Source organism: Pleurodeles waltl, chromosome 8, assembly GCF_031143425.1.
Source record: "Pleurodeles waltl isolate 20211129_DDA chromosome 8, aPleWal1.hap1.20221129, whole genome shotgun sequence".
NCBI classification, from domain to species: Eukaryota; Metazoa; Chordata; class Amphibia; order Caudata; family Salamandridae; genus Pleurodeles; species Pleurodeles waltl.
Genome location: NC_090447.1, coordinates 1,355,929,705 through 1,355,946,532, shown reverse-complemented (window position 1 = coordinate 1,355,946,532; position 16,828 = coordinate 1,355,929,705). Strand labels below are relative to the sequence as shown.

Sequence of the window (16,828 nt, the reverse complement as noted above, 5' to 3'; positions counted from 1 at the left end):
AGCTAAATTTATGTCAACAAAGAGATACTGTTACTAAAGGCATAGGCCAGAATATGATCACTATTCATAGAGTGCCTGGGAGTAGAAAAATTGGTTGAATTCCAAAGACAGTGTTTACAGAATAGGGGATTTGGGGTCAGATGTAGGAAACGTTTTGCATGGCGCAAACTTCGAAATTCGCAGTTTGCGCCATGCAAAACGTGCATCGCGATGCACATTCCCATTTTGCGAGTCGCATCGCTGTGCAGAATTGCTTTGTGACCGTGAACGCGGTCGCAAAGCAATTCGCAGTTAGCACCCATGTGAAGTGGGTGCTAACCCATTCTCAAAAGGGAAGGGGTCCCATTTGTGAATGGCCATAAAATATTTTTTCAGAGCAGGCAGTGGTCCTATGGACCACTGTCTACTCTGAAAAAATGAAACCAAATGGTTTAATTTTCACGAGTGTATTGCAACTTGTTTTCCTTTAAGGAAAACGGGCTGCAATACCCCCCCAAAAAAACTGCTTTATTGAAAAAGCAGTCACAGACATGGTGGTCTGCTGTCTCCAGCAGGCCACCATCCCTGTGAGTGCAGGGAATCGCAAGGGGGTCGCAAATTGCGACCCACCTCATTAATATTAATGAGGTGGGTCTTTGCGACCCCCTTGCGATTCGCTGATGGTGTCAGGGACACCATCCTGCATATGGGATTGTGACTCCAAATTGCGAGTCGCAATCCCATTTCTACCTACATCTGGCCTTTGCTGGTCACAAGAACCATGTAACATTGTAAGGAAATACACCTAACACTGATACTGGTCATAGAGTGCCCTAAAATAATCTTTGCTATAGCTCCTCAGTCCTTTGGCTTCAATGTACATTTTGACCGCACCTATCCCTGGAGTGAGGGGTAACACTCTTTTTATCCTGGAGCAGAAGAGACTCAAAACATTACAAAGGGGTTAAAGTTGAGGGACGCTTTCCAAGATTCAGAATTCAGGTTTCGCAGGATTGGAGAATGGACAGGATTGGAGAAGATACTGCATCTTAATCAGAGAATAGGACAGAAAGTTTACAGAAGAGAGATTGGAGATAATGAAGTGCCTGGCTGAGACCAGGCAGCTGAGAAAAGTAGATTGAAGTGCCTGGCTGAGGAGAGTAAAACCGTTCTGAAGTGCGGAAACAAGACAGGTTGATTTTCAGGCCTCAAAATAACACTTGGGCTGATTTCAAAACATTGTTTAAAGAGTGCAAGAAACAATATATTACTGAAATGTGTGCCAATTAACAAACATTATTAGACCTTAAATTGTTTGATTTCTATTCAATTGAGACATTTTGCACTTGAACAGCTGTGTAGTTGCACCAAGAAGGTATTGTGTGTACTTTGCTGCAAAGATATGTCCTAATATATTGGATTTAGCTAGTATGTAAATGTATTTGTCCTTTTACTTGAATAAGCTGCATGTTTATTTCTGAATCAACACACACACACATACAAACACTCTACACACTCTTCTCCCCTACATCTCACCTCTGACCTCTTTGGGACCTGCCCCCTCCCCAAGCCTTAGGCGAAATTGGTTGCTGTATCGTGTTGTGTCTAATTTTAATAATTTACTCCCTGGATTTCTATGGACATCAGAATCTTGGAGTGACATGATGACCATACCAATAAAGTTCCCTTAAGGAGGAGTGGTATCACTAATAGGTTTTCCCATATGCTAAGTTAAGATGTCATAGGAACTGGCTCCACTGCACTACTCAGATTCACAATGCTAATTGTGTAAAGATTATAAAAAGTTACTATTTTATTCTAAATAACTAAAGCCAGATGTATGAAGCCATCTACCAGTTGCAAACCCCATGATTCACTACATCACACGGATTGAAACTGCTAAATGACTTTTTAGAATGTACGAATTTCGTGATTCAATAAGTGCTTACTAGACAGCAAAATGGGTTTAAAACTAAAATGCATACCAGATTGCAGTTTGGGAGATGAGTGTATAGGACATCCCTTCCAAGTTAAGATGCTCTATGCTATGGATTAATGGTTTGTGACTTCAGTTTCAGTTGGAAACCATTGACAGGCTACCAAGTTCTCAAAGGAGGTGGTAACCCATTTGCAAAGGTCCCTCTTGGGACCCCTTACCCCTTGTGAATGGAAAAATAGAGTTTGTTTGTGAGTGGGCAGTAGTACAGGGAACCACTGCCAATAAAGTTTTTTTTTTAAATGCAGCTCCGTTTCCTTTAAGGAAAACAAGTTCCATATAAAAAAAGGTTTGCTTTATTTAAACACGATCACAGACGTGGTGATCTGCTGGGCGTGGCAGGTCATGACCCCTGTGATGGCATCCAATTAGAGTGAGCCCCAATTCGTGACCTACCTCATGAATAGTAATGAGGCAGGTAGAAATGAAACCTACTCTGAATGGTGATTTTGCTAACCAACCGAATAGTACATAGGTCGGTTCTCAAAATTAAAACTGATTTAGAATAAGTCGGCATGTAATTTGCGACCACCTTTGGAAATGGATTCTTAGTACAATTGTAGGCTGTACACAGGGAAGTTAAGGTCAGAAAGGGCAATTTGGAGCCCTTGCAACTGCAAAATGACATTTTAATGTACAAAACTCAAATTGTACTGAATAACAATTTGAGTTTCAGGACAAATACAAAATCAGTACTTGGAGGGAGCATATAAAGGGCGTGCCTTCCAAATACTGATTCCTTAGCTTATGTATTAATGTTTTATGATCAAATTGGTGGTAACCATTCACAAACTGGAAAGGATCTCTTAGTAAATTCCCAATAAGAAAGAGGTAGACGTGGGTGCAATGTGCACACCAACGTCTACTGACTGCATTGGTATTTTGTGAACAAATCTACAAATGAATAGGATGGTTCACAAAATACTGAGTCGTAGAGGGTCTCAATTTGACCTACTTCAATAATATGAATGAGGCAGGTTGCAAATTGAAACCCACTAGCTTTGATTAGAGTCATACGCACAAGATTCCTTCCCACCAAGCCAAAATATATGTGAAGATGGCATGTCAAGTAGGCAGCGCTGGCTTTAGGGCAGTACGATCAGTGTGGCTGCATTGGGGGAGGACCTGGAAGGGGGCACTGGCCACAGGGGGAAGATGCTGTGTTTAGTAACAACCTACGATTTAACAGCACCTGCAGCAGAGTTCCTTGAGCATTCAGCTTTCAGGCAGCAATAAAAAATGTCAAGAACCTTATTGTGCTTACTGATTCTGCTAGAGAAAGAGATTATTTTTGTCTAGTGCAGTTTCGACCTACCTTGCCACAAAGTAGCACAGAGGGCTAATAGTCCAACTGCAAAGAACAGATTTGTATTTTATGGAGATAGCTCAATGGATTTGTAAAAGCAGCCTTTACCAGTGCTTTAGTACAGATTAAATGTATGTGAGATAGGGGCTACGGAGAGAACACAGGCAGTTTTTGCTTGGTGGTAGTGAGGGAATGCAAGGATGAAGTAATTGAGCAGCAGAGAGATTGAAGCACATGGTGCCACCAGTACTAAAGCTGGTCCTGTCTGTTTCAATTCATTGTTCCCTTTTTCGTCAATTTGGCTTCCAGATGGCCATTACACGATCAAACAGTAATTACACACATTTCTGATTGTATGTATATGTTTAAGGCAGCATTTCAAAGAATCACAAAAATACTCTCTTCTTTGAGATCATAATCTAATTAATAAAGTATGGCCCTTCCTGAGAGTATACTCATATAACTTTGGAAACATCCAGAAGAATATTGTTTCTGCAGATAACTCCTTACATAACCTTTGGCAGCAAAAGACTGCAAGAGACATTTAAGATAATGATATGTGCAGTACTAAGACGCTTCCAAGGTATTGTCACTCTAACCCTAGGCATTTATTAGATATGTTTGTAATGATCAATAGTGGAAGAAATATCTTGTAATGTGATTAGGTGGCATTTTCCCTTTTTGGAGCACTATCAGGTGGCTCTAAATGAAACCCTGCATCTAATGAATGTTTTATGATCAGACACAGTTTATTTTGTTTTATTTTTATTTTTTAAATGTTTAACGTGTCACCTTTGGGATGGACTTCACATATCTCTGCATTTGTTTTCCTATTATGCATTTCTTCTGTTAAACTGTATTTTTTTCTTTTTCCCTCCATATAACCAACAATGTACATTTCCTAAACCTGTCTCACCTTAAGTCTCAGAACAAATTACATTTAATGTGAGCTTTTATGATTTATATTTGAAGTTTGATTTGTGAGCTCAATGTGCAGGCATACTTTTTGGTGCAAAAAATGTGTTCCAAGCAGCTTTGTATCCTGAATATTTGATTACTGCAATTTGAAGAAGGAACCTACGTGACATACGCACTGTGCATGTGTTGCATTTTATTTTCATCTAGGGCCAGATGTATGACCCTCAGTATTTGCAACTCACAATTTGCATTTTTTTGTGACTCACAATTTATGAGTCACAAACATTGATGCACAACAGTGTATGAGACACTGTTTGTGAATCCCAAACGGGTCGCGAAGGACCTGCCTCATTTGTATTCATGAGGCAGGTCGCATTTTCCGATCAATTGGGAATGGCTGGCACTCACAGGGATGGTGGCCTGCTCATGTCAGCAGAAAAACCTCTCTGTGACTGCTTTTTATATAAAGTTGTTTCTAAAAACACTTTTAGCCAGTTTTCCTCAAAGGAACACGAGATGCATTTCAAAAATAAAAATGAAAAGCTTTCTTTCCCTTTTTTTTTTTAGAGTGGGCGCGCTCTGTGGGACCACTGCCTGCTCTGAAATTTTTTTTGCACCCCCATTAACAAAGGGGAAGGGGTTTCTTTGGGACCCCTTCCCGTTTGCGATTGGGTTACCGCCTCCTTCAAGGAGTCAGTAAAGTATGAATGTTTTGCGACCTGCATTCACGGTCGCAAAAAATTCTTACATATCACTGCAACTCGCTATTAGGAAGGGATGCCCTTTACATGCCCCTTCCTAATACCGAATCACAAAAGCAAAATGTGAGTTGGTAACAAGTTACTGACTTGCATTTTGCCTTTGGTTCATGTAGAAACACATTTTACAGGTCAAACGTATCATATATTTGGCCCCTATTACTATTAAAGATATTAGAAAGTATGTGGCACCAGAGAAGAAAAACAAGATTTTCTTTGCAAGTGGTCAATTTAACCTTGTTCTTGAAGGCAATTTCAACATATTTAAAAGAATATTTTCAGCAGTGCCTAGTTATGTCTCTTAATAATTTCACAATAATGGATTCAGTTAGAAAGTAGTAAGCAATTATAGACCTGGAAAGATGGCTAAGTGAATCAGCATTCACTGCTGCTGTGATCGGCATGTCAAGCGTTTGCTCTAATTCCATTCAACAGTTTTTACTGCTGCAGCAGAGAACAAAAATTAATATGAGACTTGGAAGGGAAATGCTATTTTGCATATCTCCTTAAAAAGCTTTGCACCCACATCTCGTTATGTGCTTTTCTTGTTTTTGCCCGGGATCAAAGTATATTATTAAAAAGCGTAAAAAATGACTGGGAATTAGGTAAAAGGGAAGGCATGGTCCACTACTAATGTTTGTTAAAAAAATAGCTATATGACATAAAACGCTTCAGTTATGGCTAGGACTTTATAGTGCCAGGGTGCAGAAGGCTTTGGCTCAAACTTGTGTGTTGTAATTGGGGAGTTAATTTTCTAATAGTTTTTCAAAAATGTGTTGAAGTTGTTTAGAAGAGTGTTTGTGCTGGACAGGGAGTTAATAGTGTGAGAGATGAGTTCAAGCATTAGGTTGCCCATGGAGAAGTCTTTGAGGGATCTGAAGGTTTGTAGATTTCTGAAGGGTTATTCTTGGCTTATTGGCAGGACATTAAGGAGGGAGATAGGGATGGTGAAGTTCTCTGTAGAGGTTTGCCCTTGGTTTTTACTGTATTGTTGGTGATATTGAAAAGACAAGGTGGAGGATGTGGCCTTTGCATTGTGTTGCTTGTGTGATGTGCTGTACCAATTGGAGGGTGCCGATGAGGCTTAGGAATGTGTCTTTTTTTGAGCTTGTGTTGTCTGGAAGGATGAAGTCACATGGATGAGGTGGAAAGGAGGTAAAGGTGGTGGTTTGAATTTGCAGAGAGTGAGGAATCACATGCCAGAACCTACATGGAGTTGAGTGTAACTTGCTAGCCTAGGGTGTAGGACAGGAGGATTTGTGGATGACAGAAAGGCCTTCTTCCTTCTTATGCACACAGTCCATGTGGTGGATGTTGTAGTCTGTGGGAAGAAGCATTTCAAAGTTGTGTGAGACTGTAGGGTTAAACATGTTTCTGTGATGGAGTGTGTATCCAGCTTTTGATGAGGTCTCGGTGCCTATTGTGTGAAGTACCTCAGAGTGAACATTAATGAGCATGAGTAGAAATGTGTGTTCTGTAGGTTGATGGTGGGTGGTAGAAGGGGGATGTTTATTAGGTTGGGTCTACATGTGATGCGAATGCCCTGTGAGTGTTTGGGTCATCTAGGTCTGGGTGTGATTGGGGCGGTAGGTAGTATGTGGTGCTAGATGAGACACAGGATTATCTTATACCACTCAAGTGTGACAAGGGTTCTTTTCAATGCCCCTTTCTGATCTGACAGGCCCAAACAGGCAGCACCCTTGCCTGTATCTGCTCTTTTCTGGCCATACTGGGCAATAGGACACACTGAAGAGGTCATTGAAGTTGCAAAATGGCAGGAAAGTATATCTCTTCCAGTGTAGATGGATGATGGAGCATGGCGTCCTGTTGCCTGGGTTCTTTTGAACATAATTTTAGTTGGAACCCAGTGATGTCACTTACTTTATAGATGGAATATGGGAAATGAAAATATTTCTGCTTTTATGGCACCTGTGTGTGTGTGTTTGTGTGCGCACACATGCATTTTTGTGAGGCTACTGGACAAGCACCTTTAATAGTGATATTAATTTCAACCCGGCCATCAGGTCACATTTAATGGCATGATTAATGTGATACCTTACATAACCCAGTTTGGTAGCCTCAGTCAAAAGTTAGCTGGGTTGGAATGCCACCTGGTAACTCTGTGTTAGCCAATAGGGCTACCAACTTTACCCACAGCAAAATGACAACTTGGAAGTGTTGCTGTTAAGACATATCTAAAAAATATATGTCTTACTTAACAAAATACAGCTCCCTGCCATAGGAATCCATATGCCTTCTGTTGGGGAGACATATATAATGTCAAGGGATAGGGTGGCTTTGCCATTGGTTTACATGGCAAAGTCAAACTGGCAGTGAAAACACAGTCCTTCCAGACTGCAGTGGCAGGCTGGGAACCTTTTTGTACCTTGTCACATGAAGGGTGGCACAACCAGTGCTTCAGCGATGAGTAGACACTCTGGCCCTCATTCTGACCTTGGCGGTCGGCGGAGAGGCGGCGGTCGGACCGCGAACAGACCGGCGGTATTAAAAATGGCATTCTGACCGCGGCGGTCACCGCCGCGACCGACCGCCACTTCCCCACTCCGACAGCCACGGCGGTCATGACCGAGGGGCTGGAGTCTGCGCACTCCGGTCCGGCGGTCGACCCAAGACCGCCAACGGTATCATGACCCTGCTTACCGCCGCGGTTTCTGGCGTTCGGGACCCGCCATGCGAACCATGGCGGTAGGCACTATCGGGGCCAGGGAATTCCTTCCCTGGCTCTGATAGGGGTCTCCCCCACCCCCCACTGCCCCCCGAGTCCTCCCCCCACACCCTCCACCCCCCTGCAACCCCCCAGAGGTGGTACGAACCCCCTCCCCACCCCGACATGCACATACACGCACCCCGACATGCACACACCCCCAACATGCACATATACACACCCCCTACACACACACATACACAACGGGGACACATACCCGCACACATACATGCCGACATGCGCACCCGCCGAACTACACACATTGCCCATAGGCACAGCAGCACTCCCCGCCCGCATGCACGCACTCACACACCCCCTCTACACACTCACACGCACACCCCCATGCACGCACACATCACACAACACCCCCCCACCCCCTCCCCTCACGGACGATCAACTTACCTTGTGCGTTGGTCCTCCGGGAGGTGACAGGAGCCATGGGGAGGTGACCGCCAACAGAAGACCGCCACACAGAAATGTGGGTCGTAATTCTGTGGGCGGTGTTCTGCTGGCGTGGCGGTGGAGGTTGACCAGTCTCCACTTTCCCGCCGACCGCCAGTGTGGCTGCTGGCGGTTTTCCGGCGGAACGCTCCCAGCGGTCAGAATGCGCACAGCGGCATACCGCCGCGGTCGGCGGTCTTCACCGCGGCGGTAACTCGGCGGTCTCGCGAAAAGACCGCCAAGGTCAGAATGAGGGCCTCTGTCTTACAAGCCCAGTATATTGTGGGTACCATAAATTAGAAACTTAAAAGTAAGTCAGACATTATCAGTTGGGTGTGTCCAATTCAACATATAATTTGTATGGGTTAAAACACTGGGTCTGAGGTCTGGTTAACAGATGTCAATACACTTTCAGAGTCGAAAAGCCAGCAGCTAGTAGTCCAAAACGTAGGTGGAAACCTGCAAAAAGCTTGTTTCTTTACATCGTGTCTGACATTTGACATGTTTTCACATACATTACAATTAGACATCACAAAACAGCCATGAGTGGCTGAGGCTGATGGATAATTAAAGTTGTCCAAGTTCCAAAATATTTAAATATTTTAACAGATGAAATAATGATCATCTTAATAATTTATTCATCAAACATTTTCATCGAATGTACAGAAATATACAAAACCAGATTATCATGAAACACAGAGTAGCAAGTTTTATCTAAATATTTAATCACAATGCATGAGCTTTTTGTGAGTGTAAAACCACACACATATATTATGTTATGTCAAATGGCCTATTTGTTAGATTTCTGAGATCAACAATTCAACTGCTGAATAGCTATGAACTACCAAACAGAAGTCCCCCACACAGTTGGATTAGCTGCAAAGAGTTACAGCACGATTGGTTTTGTGCAACAGAAATGTGCAATTCAACCTTTGCTTCACACAAGACATAAATAGGACCATTTTTTAGCTTGCATTAGGTAATGAATTAGAGAGTACGATTATCTGTAGTAGTGAACGACATTAGGAGAATATATTGTGTTCCGTGATGCACATTTCTGAATAATACATATTTAAACATGTATAGCCCCTTTTGTAAATAACTAGCATACGTATTTTATGTGACATTGAAAATGCTTAGATTATTCGCATATTAAGAATACTTCAATGTTAACAATGGAAAGAGTTGGCAAAACCTGCCAATAGCATGTAAGTCTTTTGCAGCATCATAGTACCCATAGCCAAAATAAAATAAAAACGTAAATGAAAAGCGGCAACAAACGGGACGATCAGTGAGCTGGGGTCAGGGGAAAGGAGGGCTGAATTATCAAAATGGAATATGGCATGTAACTGGGACTTAAATATCTTGTGACTAATGGAAACATACGACATGGACTTTGAATCATGGCATAATATATGAAATGGCTATATGAGTTGTGAAACTTAAATCGAGATGAGAAAAATATATTTTTCATTTGTGACTGGTCATATTGGAGTCACTTGGGTGTCAACCTCTCGTCTCCTGTCGTCATATGGTCCCCGGTGTTTGTTGTTCGGGCCGCATACCTGCAGAGACTTTGTTCTAAGCATCCATGTTGCCATCTTGCAATCAACTAGAGGACGCTAGATATATTATGTGACGCGAAAATATCATTAACTTTCACCAAATATATGTGCGTATGTATAGAGTGCTAAGTGACAGATAGAAATGTAATAGCAGTTTCACTTCAGAGTACATAAAATCCTACCTCCTTTGCTTCCTTAAAGAGTTTCTGGGAAGCAAAGTAAATCAGGATAAGTGGGCATTTCTTCCCAGAAGGAGACAAAATAACAAAGTCCATGAGGATGAGATTTTAGGAGAACAGAAAAAAGAAAATTCTGACATCTTTTTACGACGCAGGTGATAATATGGAATCGTGGTATTATTTGTATGTTTCTTGACGTTTCTTATTATCAGCAACCTCTCTTGGTTGAAAGTCAGCCTGGCAAGGCACGCAGTTGTTCCTTTCTTGTGTTTGTTTGTAATAACCGCCTGCTGATTTGGGAGTTTTATAAAGTTCTCTTTTTATCATTGTTCTAACATCCAATCCAGGAACTTGATTTCACAACATTTACCACCTCCTCTTTTTCAGTGTCGTACTTGTAAGCTTTGGAGCCAGAAAAGAAATAAATATATCCTGAAAAAAATATATACACTCACATTAGAGGACAAGGTATTACATTTATATTACATAGACGTAAATCAAACTCTGCCATTACCAATAGCTGAAGCAATATACATATTCGCAGATTTTGTGAATTTTAAAAGTAAAATAATAGGATCAGCTTATTCTATATATAATATGGTGAAATGTAGAAAAGAAAAATGTAGTCGAACATAATTTGATTTTTGTTGTTTACTCATTTATTTTAAGGCGAGGATTAACACAGTCCAGGCAAACTGGGATAACCGAGTGATTTAATGTTTATATTTTTCTTTAAGGATAAGGCAGAGTTAGATTTCAAGCAGATAAAAAAAGTTTAGATCAAGAATGTAATAGAAAGAAGAGAGGATGAAAGGTAAAAAGTCGTAAGAAAATTAGTGCATGTTTGCCCTACGTTAAACAATTCCTCAGTGACCCTTACTTCCCAAATCCTAAATGGGTGACGCCTTCTTCTGTCGTGCGGAACCTGTGTGCCCAACCAGAGGTGCGGCCAGCCAGATGAGCAGGACCACCCTCAGTGGTCACAAAAAAACTGTTTTCAGGATAGTGCCCTTCCACTGGGGTTGGCGCCATCCCGGCTAGGGATCAAACAAGTTTCCCTTCTCCAGTTTTCACCTTAGATTTCTGAAAGAGCAGACTCCTTTACAATTTAATGAAGTTCTCGAGTCTTCTCTAACGTATCTTCCTGCAAGGGAAAGAACAATACCTCCCCACACCCAGGCCATTTTGTCTGCTCTGGTAGCAGTTTTCATACCTCATTGAGGCTAAGTACTATCTGGAGAGCTATTCCACAAGGCTGTGTATTTCATTGGTAGTAGATTGGGCTTTGTGTCAAAACCATTGGTGGTAATGAGGGAATGCCCTTCTACCGACGGTGGAACACTCCTTGACACAAAGTAGTGCAAACCGCTACCTCTGTTATTTTTATGACATTTTGTGCTCAAAAGCAAATACTTTATCAACACATTGTGCAGGTTTGTGTCACTTTTTGTTGCTTTGCACTTTTGCTGTGTTGATAAATCTGACCCTAATTATTCCTCAGGATTGTAGTATTTGCTAATTCATTTTTGCTAGGAAGGCGGTTCAGACAGTTTGAGGTTCTATGATGTAATCTGTTGTGATCTGTATGTCACAAATGTGAATCTCAGCATGGCTGCATTAGCATGTTACTCTTTTTGAAGTTGATTACTTCAGCATCATTAAACTGTGCAATAGCAACATCCGTTGTTATATGCAGGAAATTAAAAAAGCACACCTGTATTGCCCAGTGATATGTTATCAGTAATTTTAAAGCATCTGCATGCATTATCTAGGAATAGAATTGTAAAGGGATTTCTGAAACTGCCTGTTTTGTAAAAATGCTTGGCTATTAAATTAAATCACACTTTAAAGAAATATTTTTTCTTGAAATACTTACCATTCACCTCTTCTGCTGCATCTATGTTGCCTCCAATGCCTGCAAACTCATCTTCAATACTTTTAGGATACTCTGTTCCCATTTTCTTCTCAGTTTCATCATAGCTTTGGTGTACAAATTATTATTACAATTGTTAGTCAATTATAATAAAATATTTTATAAAACAGTTGCCAGAAATACTTGCTGTTGGATTGTATGTAAAAAAACAAATCACATGCTTGTCAAAGTCAAATAATTTTTATGTTAAGAATGTGAATATACCCACATATGTAAATAAAAATACATTTAGAATTATAATGAGATTGGGAAGCAGGGAAGTAGGAAGATCTGCTGCTTGCAGCCAGAAAAAGGGATCAGCGTGTTTTTAGGAACCTGCGCTCAACAGGTAGTTAGGAGGCGATACGGCCTGTGGTGGTTAATGTCCCGGCAGCGAGTTCAGTCACCCACTTTTCCAGCCTCTACTCAGTGAAGGGCAACGTAGGCCCTCCCCAGCACTCTCTGCTGGATGATAACTGTGAGAAACTGGGGCTGATTGCAGAGGCCCCATAACTTTTTGCCCCCATTTTCCACTTTATACTGGTGTTTTCCTGACTCTGATGGTGCCCTGGGTACTGCTAACCAGTCCCAGGGCCTGTGCTCTGTGTAAAATGGATATGCAAATTAGGCTAATTATAATTGGCTAAGTTAACCTATCTATAAGTCCCTAGTATATGGTAGGGCATGTAGGTTTAGGGACCACAGCATAGGTGGTGCACACCTAGGTGCATTGCTGAGGTGCCCAGTGTCATTTTAAAAGCAAGCCTGCCTTGCTGGCTGCTTTTAAATTAAAGTTATATGCAAATTCGACTTTGGAATTAAAGGTACTTCCAAAGTCTTAAACTACCTTATTTTTACATATAAGTCACCCCTAAGGTGTGCCCTATGTGCCCCTAGGGCTGGGTGCCATGTAACTATAAGCAGGGACTTTATAAAAATAGATTTATAAGCCCTGGTGAGGTAAAAACAGCCAAATTCGTTTTTCCCTCATTGAAGTAAATGGCCTTCATAGGCTAGAATGGGCAGACTTTATTTTAAATTTTAAAGTCTCCTTAAATGTTACATACCAAGAATTTGGTATCAAATTGATTGTTATAATAAATCCCACAACTTCCAGTTGTTGGATTTAATATAACTAGTGCAGGTAAAAAGTTTAGACTTTACCTAAAAAGTTGCCAATTTCAGCTCTGCATTGTTTTTGCTGCTGTGCTCTGATTGGCCAGCCTGCAGCAGCTTCTGCCAGGCTGCCTTGATGAGGTGTGAAGTGGCCAGACTTCACACAAAGGAATGTGCTTGGGGGAGAGAATCTCCCCTCAGCAGATGGTGAGGCAGGAAGGGGGAGGGCTGCCAAACCGGTCTTCAAAGGCAGAGAAGGACATTTGCAGCACCCAGCAACACCCCCACATCCTGCAACCCCAGACAATTAGGTGCCCCCTTGATTAGATTAGGAGAGGGCAGGAGAGGGGTGTGTTTATGATTTTTAGCCACACCAGTGCGTGGGCTCAGCCAGATGTAACCTCCAAAAATCAGATTCATCCATGTTGGATTTTTAGAGACTGTTGCCTTCTGGAATGGATTTTTGCCACACTTCCCAGGAAGTGGTCATCACAGGGGGACGACCCTGTCCCTGATTGGAGAACCAGGGCCCCCCTGCTTTTCACCCAGGAGCAAGGATAAAACTGGCAGACCTGCACCCACGCCTCAGATCCCCACCAAATTTCAAGAAGAAGGAACTACAAGAAGAAGAAGGACTGCCCTGCTGGACCCCTGGCCTGCACCTGGACCCTGCACTCAGAAAGACTGCACCAGCTGCACACTTGGGCTTCACCACAAGAAGGACTTTGCCTGGCTTCCACTGGTTCAAGGAGGGACTCCCTGTTTGCTACAGGTGAAAAATTGCTAACCAGAGTCCCCTGCACCAACTCCTGAAAAAGTGACCAGCTGACCACTGTCCAGTGGCCAAAAAGGAGTTTGCGCCAGGTGTATTCTGGGAGTTGAAGTCCGCACTTCCCAAGGACCATCACAGAACTTCTGGACCCTTGGGGTGAGCTGTGGACCCCAAAAGAACCTTAAAAGAACATCTGGGTGAAGCCCCAGAAGTTTGGAAAAGATTGGAGAATTTTTGGAAAAAAGCTCCATAAAGTGACCGACCCGACGCGGAAATTCTAGCCGGCTTGCCTCAACCGCGACCCGGCCTGACTTCGTGGTTCGTCCCGGTAAAGAAAAACATCCAAAAAAGAGACTAAGTCCGAACGTAAAAAGTTGACCGGGACCTCCCAGCCATCGTATCCGAGAAGGGCTCCATGGACGTCGGATCAAGATCCAGGTTTACCCCGGTCGAAGGATTTTCATCTCGAAAAAACGACTAAGTCCGAAGGTAAAAATCACCACCGAGGAAACCGACTTTGCGTATCCGGACAAGGGCTCCAGGAGGTCGGATTCAACTGGCAGGTTCGTCCCGGTGAAGAAAAACTTCAAAATAAAGACTAAGTCAGAAGGTAACTTTTTAACCGAGGCCTCCCGCGACTTGTAGCCGAGCAGGGCTCCATCGCGGTCGGCCTGAAAGTTTGACTTTGTCCCGGTCCTGGTGCAACCAGATGACCCGATTGGCGCTTTTTGTTTCTAAGCGCTAGAAAATAATAATACTTTAAAAATTCATATCTCCGGTTCCCCTGAACCGATTTTAATCGTTTTTGTGTCATTTTAAAGATAAAAATATAAGCTATTTTTATAAATTGGTTTTGGATTTTTAAACTGTTTCCTGTGTTTTATTTAATTACTGTTTTGTGATATTTGAATGCTTTACACTTTGTCTCCTAAGTTAAGCCTTGACGCTCGATGCCAAGCTACCAAGGGTAGAGCTGGGATTAATTTACTGAGACCTAACTGTACCTATGTGGAGGTTAGTGGCTTGTTGCTAGGTGTAGGTACCTACCTGCCCTACCAATAACCCATTTTCCAACAATAACCATATAGAGGGGGGAGGAGTTAGTAGAAATGTTTGTGCTGATTTCATTACAAGGAGAAAGAGCTGCAATCGCCAGGATAGCCCCTAACAAATCTCCCGGGCTAGATGATGTTCTAGGGGATCTGCCTTTAAGTGATATAGATGTGTGAGGTCCCTATTTCATGCTAATATTAAATTCCACAATGGGTGGGGCACTAAACCCTCTGACGTGGGCAGGGGCAGAAATAATTTGTGTGTTTAAGAAGGGGTCCCCTGCTGATTCGTGCAAATTCAGGCCAATAAGTTTAACCTGTTGTTCCCAAAAGTTATTTAGTACTATGCTCCTTGAGCGGCTGCACACCTGGATGTGTGAGCAAGAGATATTGACTCCACTTCAGGTGGGATTCAGTGAGTGTACTATCGTGGTGAACCAAGTGTTCCGACTCCAACTAATATTTTGGAAAATGGTGGGCTTGAGTTTGGGACATCTCTATGTTGCATTTTTTGACCTATGCTCAGCGTTTGTGCTAATTCCCAGATTAAAGTTATGGAAGGTGTTGGCTGATATGGGAGCCCCTATCAACCTTTTGTCCATCATAATAAGGCTTCAGAGGCATAATTTGTCAGGGGATAAGACAGACCCTTTCTCCGTGGATTGAGGTGTATGGCAGACCATGTCCCAAGCCTCTTTGCACTTCATGTAAATGATCTGATTTCCTTCCTAACCCACTGTGATTGAGATGCTCCTTGTCTGGCCATCAGTAAGATCTTGGCTTTAATTTTTGCATATTATACAGTTTTAATATCAAAATCACCAATGGTCTTACAGAAAATTCTGTGCCATTTTGAGAGTTTTTGCTGTCAGAGGGGAATAGAGATGAATGTAGATAAAACTAAATATATGTTTTAAAATCCTTACAATTCTACTAAATCCAATCCTAAGCTTATAGGTGTCCCCTTGCAAGGTGTACATACCTTTGACTACCTCAAGTTGACCCTTACAGAACATCTAGATTGATATAGCCATATAGAAAAACACAGGCTTAAACTAATGACATCTATTGGAATGCTACTCAGAGCTCAAGAAAGCTCCCATTTTTGTCCAATTACCACAGTAGTCGAAATTTATAAGCAGCAAGCTCTGGGAGCAGCCCTTTGTTGGGCTGAACTCTGGGGGCATAAGGACATGACCAAATTGCAGGTTACTGAGAACCACTTCCTATGCCAACTCCTAGTGCTCCCAACTAGCACACCAGTGTTGCCACTTAGGCTCGATGTAGGTCTTAGTCTGATTACCGAGGGCGTGGGTATTAGGCCAATCCTCTATTGGAGACATACCTGGGCTACCCCCAAGTATATACTTATCGTGAGAGGCTCAAAGAAGTCCTAGTTATCTTAGGTTCTGGGAGTATCCCTTGGATTCGATACACTTAAGACACTTTATCAAAGATGGGGTTAGTAGACATGTGGATTGATCTGGAGACAGCTCCCATAATCGATAAATCCATGCTAAAAGGGAAGCACTGACAGTGCAAAGTTAGTGAAATGTTGGCTCTTTGTACCCGTGGTACCATGACTGATCACTTTCTTCAGATAAAAGTTGATTATGAATTAGAACAATTCTTACATGAGATCGAACCCCCTCCCCCCCGGCAAGAAGGCTGTATCTGCAGTTTAGATACAGTGCACTACCAATTGCAGCTCTTACTGTCAAATGGGCCAGTACGACAGCACTAGCTGGCAGTGCTTGTCCCTGCAGCAGAGCAGACAAGGAAACAGAAGGACATGTCCTGTTTTTTTGTCCAGCATATTTAAAGGGAAGAAGAAAGTAGATAGCCCTGCATGCTGGCCTTTAGGTGTTAAGGAACACCTAGAAGCCCTCCATATTTTAAAAAAATAATGACAATATTTAGTTTTTGCGGTCTCACGCTTTCTGATATTTATGTTGAGGATCAGACAAAGGGTGTGTAAGTAAATGGTAGCCACTGGGAATTAGGCTTTGGGTAGCACGCACTCTTAAAATGTTGTTTTACCATGATGGATTGGAGTTTGTGTGCACTGGTTTTGTATTGGTTTTTATTATGTATCAGTTGGATTTTAAA

General features: G+C 42.3%; 1 protein-coding gene across 1 annotated transcript in view; it reads right to left on the bottom strand.

Annotated features, from left to right (window-relative positions):
- Positions 1-8,771: 8,771 nt before the first annotated feature.
- MMP20 (matrix metallopeptidase 20) overlaps positions 8,772-16,828 on the bottom strand; it is a 156,951-nt gene continuing 148,894 nt past the window's right edge. The window contains exons 9-10 of the mRNA XM_069203201.1: positions 11,744-11,847; positions 8,772-10,299 (exon numbers count right to left, since the gene is read on the bottom strand). Of these exons, the coding sequence (XP_069059302.1) occupies positions 10,199-10,299; positions 11,744-11,847 (205 nt within the window). The 3' untranslated portion in view covers positions 8,772-10,198. The remainder of the gene's footprint in view (positions 10,300-11,743; positions 11,848-16,828) is intronic.